The 13380-nt window shown below is 36.1% G+C and overlaps 1 protein-coding gene across 1 annotated transcript in view; it reads left to right on the forward strand.

Annotated features, from left to right (window-relative positions):
* The window catches only part of EYS (eyes shut homolog), an 873960-nt gene that overhangs the window by 70820 nt on the left and 789760 nt on the right, over positions 1–13380 (forward strand). Inside the window, exon 5 of the mRNA XM_027809136.2 lies at positions 1921–2035. Coding sequence (XP_027664937.2) covers positions 1921–2035 — 115 coding nt within the window. The remainder of the gene's footprint in view (positions 1–1920; positions 2036–13380) is intronic.

The following is a 13380-nucleotide window of genomic DNA, read 5'->3' on the forward strand; positions in this document are numbered from 1 at the left end:
TACATTTATTTTATATTTTATATTCCTTTTATATATAAATATAATATATGGATGAATAGTGCTATAATATAAAAGAAACCAATACTCTGTTGATGAGTACTTCTGTTCAGAGGGGAAAATAAATATGCAACTAACTGATATCTTTGACCATGCTAAAATAAAAGCAACTAAGTATTATAAAAAACTCCCTTTAGCTACAATATGTGAACTGGAAATTTTTTAAGAATAGACTTTGCAAGAACTTTGACTCCAAGTAATTGAAATGGCAGCAATATAATTATAGAATTTACATACAGCAATTTTTTTCAAGAGGGGAGTGAGGATTATGTAGTCCATTGTCACTTTCATAGAGTGTCTTCCTGTGGTTGTTTCTATACTGGCCTCAAATAATATAACTATTTAGAGAAGGTTTGGCCGTACCCATCTACCTCTGTCCAAATGGTTCTACGTATGGATTATGTGGATGGTCTCTAGGGGTTTCTGGTGAAATGCAGCCTGTTTAACACTTCAGCAATGGTTAATAAATGACTTAAGCTTCCAGACATTGCAAATGCCTCTGTGCATCTTTAACTGATTTAGAAAACAGGGTTAACTCAGATACTTTCTATTGAATATTGTTGCCTGACTATTTGCTATTGAAAACATATAATTTACTTTTGTATGTTACGTAACTGTGAGAAGTTTCATACTTTCTGAAACCAGAGATTGCATTATTTACAAAAAGGGGAAACACAGGCAACATGACTGAACCTCATATCCATTAGGAGCAAGAGTACAGAAAAACCAGAAGCAATTCTGTGTCACCTTCATGACTGCCAGCTTCTGGGCTGAGTCATTAAATAAAATACCTCTCAGAAAAAGCTAAAGAAACCTTTAGGTTCTTTCACAAAAACAAACTTTCAGCTAACCAGCCATTTCCTTTCTCTTCAACTTAAATCTTTTATTTCCATGCTACCAGAAAGAGCCTTTAAACAGAGGAAGATGTTAAGTATTTCTGTAAGAATGTATGGAGTGAATTTGACCAAAATTTTATATCTATCAAAACACAGAAGAGAGTTGTGGTCCGGATTTCACTTTTTGCACATTTTGAGAAAGATATAAATACTTAAATATTTTTCTATGCTGTTCCATTATTTCTTTTGGGTAAGACTTGTTTACTATCCATTTGAATCTCATATTTTTTCTTTGTGTACAGGAGATTTTTTGAACACTGGAGTGCTAAATAAGAAAAGGGTCTTCTCATATTAATGACAAGTGCTGACTTGAAGCAGAAGAAATATCTGCAGTTCCTTTTACCATAGAAGAGTTTTCCACAGCTCCATTGGCATCACACAGAAATAATAGTCACACAAGCAGAATGCTAGGGTTTGTCTTTAAAAAAAACAAAACTGAATTGTAATTAAGAAACAGAAAAACAACTGTGCACTGTTCTCTCCACAGATTCCCTACGTTGTTGTTCCTTTACATACCTAAGCACGTCATTATTGACTGCTCTTTGTTAATCATTAGTAATGATTGATGCTAACTGCTTTAAACCTCATTTATCATCGTATTTCTAATTTTTCTCTCTGGTGGTTTAACTGACCCACCCTTTCTAATAGATTTCCAAAACCTCTTTTTATAGCTTTTTACTAAATATTGCCTCATTCTAGGTTGTTTTTTGTTTCCAGAAGATTATATGAAGTATTGGTGTGAACAGGCTTCAATTAATGAAAAAAAAATACTTTATGGAGAAACAAAAATATCCAGAATCATGCAACTGATTTTTAATTGCTTGAAAACATATTTTTTTTAATTTATAATAACACATGAGATCTGTTTTGTTACTGCAAAATATTATTTAATAGAATTATGGAACATAATTAAATACAATTACTTTTTAAAATGCAAGTCCTCTAAAATGCACTGGTGTATTTGCAGCTGCATGCCAGGATTCACTGGAAAGAACTGTGAGGAAGTAATTGACTACTGCAGGCTGCTCAGCATCAACTGTCTGAATGAAGGATTGTGTCTTAACATAATTGGAGGATTCACTGTAAGTAATTTAATACATGTTAAACTAATTCTGTGCTCCAAATTATAAAAGCTTCAGACAAGCAGAACTTGAAATTCATTCATTACTCTGAGAGACAAGAGGGACATACATTTATGTGTTTTGTTTATTTAAATCAATAACACAAGGACAATTCAGTTCGATAATATGGAATTTTTTAAAACTTTTCTACTAAGACCATGTTTAGTACTATATCAAGTAAGAGAAATGAAGAGTATTTTTATTGTAAATAGAATATATAACTAATTGTGGTTCTGTGTTATAATCCACAGAAATTATAATCACAGCTGTGTTGCAGCCTTTAAAAATACGTTGTTTGAATTGAGAACATCTGTTGCCGTTCTTTTAATGGAAGTCAAACTAGTATTCTAAACATAAGCAAGTTTAAACATAATACAAAGTAGAAATTTGATGAAGAAACTGCAGTGCGGTGAGGTTGATTCCAACTGACAATTTGAAAAAAACTACTTCTGCTTTACTCTCAAAATAGCCCCTGAAAATGTTGAGCAAGATCCATCATGTACCAAGATTCTGCTGGCCATAGCTTGTCAAAAGAGAGGAAATAATAACTTCTCCAAGAGCAGTAACTGGGAACAACTTAAAGGTTACTCTAAAAAACCACTCACAGAATCACAGCTGGTTGAGTTTGGAAAGGACCTTTAGAGGTCATCTTGTCCACCACTCTGCACAAGCAGGGCCACCTAAAGCCATTTATACAGTTCTAGTCCACTTATCTGTTTGGGTGTTCAGACAAAATGTATTAGTATTATTGTTACTCCTTGCTTCAAGGAGTAGGAAGAGTAGTCTACTCTGTAAGGGAAGGAAAGCTGGAACAAAGGGTGACAGCAAGGCTGGCAGGGACAGTGTCCTTACCAACAAAGTGCACAGTCCTTCAATACCCACAAGAACACAGCAAATCCACAGATTCACCTGGAAGTCCAGTGATAACTAGACAAGTCTGTAGCGATGAAACAGGTTTGCAGTCAAGCTGGGTAGTCAAGCCAACAGATCAGAATCAGCAGGATACAAAGCTGGATGCAGGTGTACTGTCTGGAAAGGGTCTAGTGCAAAGGCCTGAGCTTATACAGCTCACGAGTAGATGAATGAAAGCGTAGACATCTCAGAGGTGAGCTCTGTTTTCACAGTAGGGTGATCCAAGGTGACAGTGCTGCGCTGCATCAGAGCTGACCTTGAACACAGGCAGTTAAAGCTGTGAGAGAGGGGAAAGAGGTCACCAAAGAAGAGAGCAGAGAAAGATGACTATAGCCAGGTCAGGCCAATTACAGCCTCTTGATGCATTCAAGGTCCTGACAGTTTCTGTGAAAATTCCTTGCATGTAATTATTCACTCAGTCCAAATATCTTTGCCTTTCTTTTAGTCACAAAAGCTAGAGGTTTCAAAGATTAGGAAATACTTAGAATTAAAATAGTATAGTTTTATTTTTTCAATATTGCTGTAATGGTTATTGGCACAAGTCCTTGATCACTAATTAGTATTAATTATAAGTAACTAATGCTAATAGTTACTCTGCTTACATTGATTATATTCAGTAATTTTCTATATGTTTCTAAAATTATTTCCACCTTTATTAAGAAATCCCTCTGACTAATGTATGTTAACTTTAAGCTAGATAATAATGCTGTTGCAGGAAGCATTTGCTGATGTTGCTGTTGAGTCAGACAAACATGGAAAATGTTACTTCTCAGGAAATGGAGCTTCTCTTGCATTTCATATTTTACTATTTCATATTTTTCCATCTCAGTTCTTATATTTCTTAATTTAGGGTACAGCTGTGGCAGTAACAAATAATTCCCTCTGTCCTTTCTGTTGTTGCTCATTATCTTAGCAACTACAGTCCTAATGTTTATATTGAGATAAGATTTATCAATAGAAAAATAGTGTGTAGTTGCATAATCAATTCCAGTTTTCATTAAGCTATGTTAACAGATCACATTAGACAAAGTGGATTTAATGAGATGACCTGACAGGTAGTGATGGAAAAATATTTTCTGCTGCAATTCACTCATTAAGAAAAATAAATCATTTAATGAAGCCAGTACAATTCTAATGGATTAAAAAAAAAAAAAAAAAAAAAAGAAATCTAGACCTTGATGACACTTCCATGGGTATAGCCAATCAGATGTATTGACACAGGAAAGATGTGTTGTTTACAAATAGTTGTGTGTTCTGCTTTTTGTAGCACACACCACATATTCCCTGTCTCATCCAGATGAAGCAGAAGATACCACGGTTTGTGTAGCTGATATGAATGGTATGAACAACTGCCAACAGGACTGTAAAAGATCTAGAATTCTGGCTAAGATAATTTTGGATTTTCTTTTTCCAAAATTAGAAAAAATACAAACTGATTAAAATATTAATACAGTATTTGGCTTATAGGTTTGAAAGTCTGTGAAGTAGTTATACTCGTTTTTAGATTTTACTTAGATATTTTTGTAAACCATATTAAATTAAGTAAAACCTGAGTCAAAGAGGAAAATGATTTTCAAATAGGAGTTATTGTCCCCTGTGAGTGTTTTTAACGGAAATCATGGCAATTTGGTTTTGGACTAGTTATTTGTAGCATTTTGACATAGCAGAAAATACAAAACTCTGTTGAAATGTGCAGATGACCACAGAAGATTATAGTATAGTTAATAATAAGCAAATCTGATCAGGATTTCTTGGTAGGCTAAACCACTTTAGAAAAAAAAAAATTCTAAGAGAGGCAAATGCAGTGCTGTATGCATTGGAAAAAGTGTGAGTTACATGATAGTGACTGTTTCCTGACAATGACAAAGACAACTTTGTGCTCAAGGTGGATATTAAATTTGAATGACACTGTTGATAAGGACAGAAAGACAATCCTTGTAGTTAACAGAGCACTTGTATACAGAAGCATTTGTAAGTGGTTATACTTCTGTGACTGTCAGTGAAGGTTATATAATCTAAATCTTTTTAACAAGGTTGAAAAACTAGGAAACTATTAACACTGAGTTTTATGGGAAAATAACATTTTAAAACTATATTCTCAAAAGTACATGAAGGTTCCCAAAGTTAAGACAGTCCATAGGCTATCAGCTTTCCCCAGAAGAAAAACTGTAGAACAGTTGTATTTAAAATATTTAACTCTAGGTACCAAAATATATTGAAGCCACATTAGCCAGGAAGTGCTAACAGCATTGTGCATAGTTCTGTACAGCTGCTTCTTCTATTCACTACTGATTATACCAGGAGCATTTTCCAAAATGGTTAGGTAATAAAGTATGGTGTAATACAGTGTATTAGCAGTTTTCCATCAGATCAATGCCAGGTGACACCTGTCCTGTTCTTGTGAATAACTCCACCAGACATTAAATTTCATGAGCATCTATTACTGTGTGATACAAAACCCAAAACTCCCACAGAAGGCTGAAAAACTTATTGTGCATTGCTTCTAGTAGTCAATGCATCAGACTCATTCAACTGATATTAAAAGGCTGGGAAAAGGATTATACTTCCCAGAGTTGCCATGAATAGCCAAAACATTAAAAAAAACCCCACTTTATTTGGCCTCTGTAGACGGCCAAAGATATGATGTTTACTTCATTAGATGTTGCTAAAACACAGAAAGACAAGATTGCAGCCTTGCCTCAATTTAAGAAATCTGGATATAATTTCTACATATCATTTTAACAGGTGACAAACACTCTGTTTAAACTTTACAGATCTTCCTCTTTCAAAAAATATTGTTATGTAAAATTCTATTATTTACTACTGATTTTTCAATGATTGCAAACCACCCCCCTACTGAATTTTTCCTGTTTTGTAGGTGCAATGGTGGAATATTTTTTTTTAAGATTTATTTAATCCCTGTTAAACTTCTGAAGAAAATATAATAAAGCTTATTTTTCTTTGGTATCCATCACATGGGAAATGTTTTAATTAATACTATCCAGATTTGGCAGCTTTATCCTAAACACCTTGCCCTACTCTGTATTAGAAGACATGTGCCACTGTTTTAAAGAAAAATTTAAATTAAAACATTTTTAACATAAACCATATTTTTACAGTTACCCAAGTATGTACCAATTGCAGTTCCCAGCAAGCATTTCAATAAAAATAATCTTCTGCATTATTTTGACAATATAATAACCTGCTTCTTAAAAAATATTTTTTCAAAAGTGTACCCACATGAAAACATTTAAATAGATATTTCTATTCTCGTGGCAACATTTATGTTCCTTAAATGGATTTTATAAATTAAAAGTCAGTGTTCCTAATTTGCAGTTGAAAGTATTTCCTCAGCATTTTTAATCTGAGCGTCTAAAACAATTTATGGCTATAGGTATCTGTTACTCTTACGTTTATGTGAAGGCAGGGAAAAGATGAAGAATTCTCAAAGGACAGCTGATGGAAGAAAGAGCTGTTGTTTCTTTTGTGCTAATCATACTGCTGCCACATGCTAACTGCCTGGAGGCATGTAGTTGTTTGGGTAGAGTTCTCCCAGTGAATTAGAATGGCATCAGCAAAGCCTCTGGCACAAGGACACTGGGCAGTAAAAGCAGGTGAAGAGTGTATACAATCAAGGAATCACGTGGGGATATAAAGCTTTCTTCTAGGTCCCAAGAGGGAATCAGATATCTATTTATCCATAGCAAGTGTCTTAGATTGAGGTGAAAAGAATTATCTCTGCCTAAGATCCCATGTTTTCTCCTGAATCATTAGTATTAAAAAAAAAAAAAAATAAATTCAAAGATACTGAAAAAACATGTTAAACTAATCTAGTGAAATATGAGGATAACAAAACTGTCAATTATTGAATTTTGGAAGCCAAGAAAAAAGTGCGGTTTCTGGAAAACTGTAGGGGGAAAGTCAAGGATATGAAGGCTGTGAAGTTTCTGGCATACCAGCTGTCCTTACATTCTAGGGAGAAACCACTGAATTGCGTAAGATTTACAGAATTCACATACAGAAAACCGCATATGGTTTTCTACAGAAGTGCATTTGAGGGAGAAGAAGGTGCAGCCCTACAACATTTGCAAGCAGGAGGTTAGGAATAGCTGCACACTCTCCTATTTCTGCTCTGCCATACACTTCTTATGGAAAGGCATGCAGATTAAAAAGGTATTCCACCTCTTGCAAGGTGTAAAAATGCTCATTAATAGTTGTTTTTTGGTTTTTGTTTTTTTTCCTGACAGCCCTTTACTATGTTATGATCAACTACCTTTCAACTTATATGGTCTGCATTATGTATCTAACTCTATTTTGTCAATACAGCTTTCTCCCATTACCCTGACAAACCACTGATTCATGTAAGGTTATGTGCTTACAGCTAACAAAGGAATTCAGTTATATAGACACAAAAACTGAAGGTAAAAGATGAAGTGAAAGCAATGCCATTGTAAGGTCCATTTCCATTTGCCTGCACTACAGTTGAGACAAGAACTACACAAATTATAGATATTGCCTGAATAGCAGGGCTGTCTTGGCAAGCAGCATTAAAGAAAGAGGCAATAATCTGTGTTACCATTCTGGGTTTTACAATTACACCTACTGCTGGTCATTCAAAGCAAATATTTAAATTTCCTTTGAGAAGCTGTACTGACACATGCATGTAAAATTTTATATTGGAATCGTTGTCAATGGATGTCCTGGTGCCTTCCAAAAGAGCAGCAGGAATTCCTGCCAGTTTCTGGCTAGTGTTCATACAGTGCAGTGGAAGTAGATTGTGTTGTTAAGGGGGAGTGAAGCTAAGCAAAAAGCAGTAACGGTTTTAACTTCTGAAAGTAATTTTCAGACTATGTGTTCTGTAAACATCAGATGTTTACATGTGTTTGGGGAACACTGATTGATAAAAGCATGTACCAACATGCAGACCTTTCAGAGAATTGTTCCCCAGTCACTTAATTTTTCCTTTCTTACATGGACACATATATAATAGTATATATCAAATAGTATGATCCACAGTAACAGGGTAGAAAAAATAATATATGTCCTGGTTTCAGCTATGATAGAGTTAATCTTCTTAGTAGCTGGTGCAGTGCTGTGTATTGGATTTAGTGTGAGAAAAATGTTGACAGCACACAGATGATTTTTATTGTTTCTAAGTCAAGGACTTTTCAGTTTCTTGGACCCTGCCAGAGAGAGTGCTGGAGGGGCACAAGAAATTTGGAGGGAACACAGCCAGGACAGCTTACCAGAAGCAGCCAAAGGCATATTCCATACTGTACGACATCATGCTGAGTATATAAGCTGGGGGAAGAAGAAAGAAGTGGGGGGACATTCAGTATTATGGCATTTGTCTTCCCAAGTAATGTGTGCCGGAGCCCTGCTTTCCTGGAGATGGCTGAACACCTGCCTGCCAGTGGGAAGTGGTGAATGAATCCCTTTTTGTGCTTTGCTTGCGTGCGTGGCTTTTGCTTTCCCTATAAAACTGTCTTGGTCTCAACCCATGAGTTTTCTCACTTTAAATTTTCCGATGCTCTCCCCCATCACACTGTGGGGCGGAGTGAGCGAGCGGCTGTGTGGGGTTTAGTTGCCATCTGGGGTTAAACCACAACAATATAACAGAAAAGACTGGTGTCCAAAATCTTGCCCTGCAGATGTTCATATTATATTCTTTTGAACCTTTTCCTCATAACCATCTTTCAAAGCCATAGCTGTTATATTTGGAGTTTTATGGTGCACCTGAGATATTTCAACAACAAAGTGTGAACCAACAGGATATATGCAGGATGAAGTAAACTTGTGGGTACAAATGAATAATCAGTAACACCATGGATCACACCATTGTCATTTAAGATTAAAAAAAACCAACAGTACATGAGGGCTGCTCAAAGATTATCATGTTCTCTGGCAAAGCAGAAGAGGCTTGTATACTATCAACAACAACAAAAAAAATTGTCTTCACCAAAGCCACTATGTTCCTTCTGGGGAGATGAGGGAGGGAGGAGAGAGGAGGGAACTTCTCCTCCCCTAGTGTTTTTACCCTATTTCTGAAAGCTGGTATGTGGCATGTATTCAACAAAACTTGTGCAGAAATTACAATCAGACAGACAAGGCTCCAAGTTTTGTCCCTAACCAGATGAGGTTTACTCTTGTGGGTGCAGAAACAAACCCGTCAGCCAGCTGTCAGGCAGGGAATCAATCTGCTGCTTCTGAGAACAGTGGCAAGCCGTGCCAAGCCCCGCAGGCCAGTGGTACACCCTATGCCAGCCTGAACAGCCTTTGTGGAAACTCTGCTGCCACTGCTTCCATTTGTCACTTTCTAAGTTCTTCCCTGAGGAGCCACTCTCAGTCCTAATGCTCTTTGATAATACTTTATCCCCAGAAGTCTGGCTGAATTTATAGCCCAGAAGTAAAGCATCTCTACACAGAATTAGCAATAATCTCCAGAATTGAGCTACATCAGTCACACTACTTAGATCTCATAGCCCTAAGAAGGCCTTAGAAGATACTTGTATTTATTGAATGAGAGGAGAAATAAGTTCTAGATAACATATCCAAAATTAAGAGGAAATATAGCTGAAAGAAAACATTACTTTGTTTAGCAAAAGCAGTTCTTTAAAAAACAGCCACTAGGGCTCTTTTAAAACTCTCTATGCTATATCAATCAACATTTGTTTTCTGAGTATAAAAAAGCCATAAGGAAACAAATATTTAATATATTTGCCATACAATATATTAAAGCAGTTGGTTGGAGTGATAAAATTTTTATGAATATTTATAACAGCTCTACTAGCAATGCTAGAAGCAATTAAAATTGGTACTGCAAATTCTACTGCTCTCAGATGCAACTTATGTACAACATATAAAATAAATTATTGTCTTTTCCAGAAAAAAATAAAATAAGAGTCTCCCCTAACGTTCCAGCTGATTGTTCAAACAACAGTAGTTCAAAGTCAAATAACTCAATTACAGGCCAGTTTTGCACAAGTTAATTAGTTCATTTTCTTCCACACAGTAGCAGTATTCCTACGGAAGAGTTCATGTAAATTTTAAAATGTCCTATACAGTTTTCTGCTTCTTCGATATTTAATTTGAACTTTATTGAAACAACCTTTTCCTGCTTTTCTTATTCTATTGAAAAAAAACAGCACCAAAGCACCCTAGGTACATTTTATATGCGCTGTTAAGGTTCTCTGAACAGTACAGAAGTTAATGAACAGTAGAAATCTTCATGTAATAAACTAAATATCCTGCTTTACATTAATAATTAAAACAAAAAATATTTAGTTAAAGCTCTGATCATGTAATACCTTTACATATCTTTGTACAATGTGTCTTAATTGATCTACTACAATAGCATATTAACAAATGTGACAGTAAAATACACCAGAAATAACCAATAAGAATGGGCTTTTAAAATCAAAGCTTCTGGGAAGATGACATAGTCATTTTAACACATTAAAAAAGCATAAGCCAGCAAAAATTATGAAAAATAAAATACACAAACCTGATAAATATTTCAGTGAAAGACATGCTATATGATCAGTATGAAGTATTGTTTTTTATTGATCAAATACGATGCAATTCTATGAATTGTTTGCAGAGAAAAAACAGATGATTTTGAGATGTGAAAGAAACAAACAATATTAGTTTTAGACAACAGAAATGGAAAGAGAATAATCTAGATTTTCACTATAAATACAAGAGGTACCTTTCCTATCAGCTGAATCATAATGGTTAATAGTAGAAAAGGTGAGCTCCCCCTGCCACCAGTCCCCATATTTTATAATTTTTTAACAACTCAGTACTGCGTAAGACCATTGCACCTTTACACATTTGCACTGTGTATGTAAAAGCTGGTTCCTCAGCCCTACACCTTTTATGGGAAAATATGTATTTAGTAATATGGAACCGACAACTTTGTGTAACATTGAAATAAGTTCTTTTCCCATGTCTCATGAAAAAATTCAAGGAATGGGCATGTGTCATGGTTTAACCCCAGCTGGCAACTAGGCACCACACAGCTGCTTGCTCACCCCCCTCCAGTGGAATGGGGGAAAGAATAAGATCAGTAAATGTGAGAAAACTCCTGGGTCAAAATAAAGATAGTTTAATACAGAAAGCGAAAACCACATGCACAAGCAAAGCAAAGTAAAACAAGGAATTCATTCACTACTTCCCATCAGCACAGGTGTTCATCCATCTCCAGGAAAGCAGGGCTCCATACCACATAACAGTTACTTGGGAAGACAAATGTGGTAACTCTGAACATCCCCATGACCTCCTCCTTCCCTGCAGCTCTTCTTGTTGAGTACAGCATCATATAGTATGGGATATCCCTTTGGTCAGTTGGGGTCAGCTGTCCTGGATGTGTCCCCTCCCAGCTTTTTGTGCCACTCCAGCCTACTTGGTGGTGGGGTGAGGTGAGAAGTGGAAAATTCCTTGACTCTATGCAAGCACTGCTCAGCAGTGACTAAAACATCCCTGTATTATTAACACTGTTTCCAGCACAAATCTAAACCATAGCCCTATACAAGCTACTCAGTATGCTGTTGGGTTGATTTCAGTTCAGCTTAAAAATATGACTAAATGTTGGTGGAAAGTGCTGGCTTAAACATCCCAAAGACTTGTCCTTTAATTATCCTCAAAACAATTCAGGTGTACTCTGGAAATAGTGATTTAATTCCTGAATGCTGTCTTGCCAGTAATATGTTTCACCCCAGGTGCAGAAAAGCCACTTTGCTCAATGAAAAGTAAATGTAGTTTTCAGAACAGTTCAGTCTCTGAGGACAGATTTTTTAAGTGAACACATATCCACTAGGAAGAGGGTTAAACTTAAGTGAACTTAGCTGAAGAAACTCTTTCTTGCAGAATGGACTCAATAAGATATTTAAAGAAAGAAAATACAGTAAATAGCAACGTTTAGCTCCTGAGTAGATAAAGGGTTGAGTGTAGACAGTGAGAATTTCCAAATAAATACTGTACTCTTGAAAAGCAATCATAAAGGAGAAGCTACCTTATAAATCCCATTTTTTATAGGTATAGCAGCAGAAAAAAATGAGACCAAGTGTAATGTAAGCCCACTGCTGCGTAAGGTGGCTGGCATTCAGTGCCTTTGCTCTGGTTTTTGCTTGCATCTTCTGCTTTCAAGTTTCCCAAGTCCCTGTGCTGAGTGGCAAAATTTAGAAGAAAGAAGCACTATCAATGATAAAGAAATGCCAAACTAGGAACTACTTAGGCAAAGAGAGTATTTATGTATGCCCAAAGGGCTCAACAGGATGTATCTAGAGAAGATGAGGGAGTGGATCAATGCAATCAGGTGATAAAGGCTAGTTTAATCTAATACTGGCTTGAATTAGCGAAAGCATAGCCAGCAGATAAAGTGAAGTCATTAGTCCCTTCTGCTCAGCACCTGCGAGGCCACACCTAGAGTACTGTGTGTGGGGTTGGGCTTCAATGTACAAAAAAACCCAAAAAACAACCAAAAACAAAAACAAAACTTTGACAGAATTGGATCAAGTCTGGCAGAAAGTCATTAACATTGTGAAAGGATTGCAGCAGATGATGTATGAGTAAAGGCTGAGGATCTGGGTTTGTTTAGCCTTGAAAACAAAGCTGAATGGAGATGCAGTTCTTTTCTTCTGGTCTCTACTGGGTGATCATAAACAAGAGAGAGCCAAACTTTTCTCAGAAGTGCACAGAAATGGCGTGTGAGACAACTGGCAAAAAGTTGCAACAAGTGAAATTCTGACCAGGTATTAAGAAGAAATTGTTCACACTGTAGTGTGAATGTAATTAAGCACTGCAACAAGTTGCCTAGAAAGACTGTGAAATTACCATTCTTTTAGATATTTAGACCTCAACGAGACAAGATCCTGAGTGACCAGCTTGGATTTTAAAATTGACCTGCTCTGAGCAAGGAGTAGGACTGTATGACCTTCAAAGGTCTCTCTCAACCTAAATTATTCTAGTATTCTATGAATGTAATATATAGTGACATCCAGAATAAATTGTATTTTTATAGGTTTATTGGTTTATGGTTTTGTTGGGGGGAAGCTTTGTATGCTAAATGACAGGATAGATACAGTTACTAAAACATGCCACCTTGTTTTTACATTTTTATAATGGTGTCAAATTTAACCGAACAATGCCAAGGAAAAGGACAGTACACAGGTAATAGCAGGTGTTTCTGCAGACTAAGGGGAAAGACATCAGGAAACAGCAGAGTTGTGTATGGGGATTGTCACAACAGAGGGATGCAGGGACAAGAATTCAGAAAATAGGGACTAAATTATATACAGCTCCTGGAGAGCATTATGTTCTTCCAGGCCCTGGGAAGGTAAGTCACATTAACTCTGTTGCATATCATACTCCTCTTACATTTGGTTGCTCAGGAG

The sequence above is a fragment of the Falco cherrug genome, chromosome 6 (genome assembly GCF_023634085.1).
Source record: "Falco cherrug isolate bFalChe1 chromosome 6, bFalChe1.pri, whole genome shotgun sequence".
Taxonomy (NCBI): domain Eukaryota; kingdom Metazoa; phylum Chordata; class Aves; order Falconiformes; family Falconidae; genus Falco; species Falco cherrug.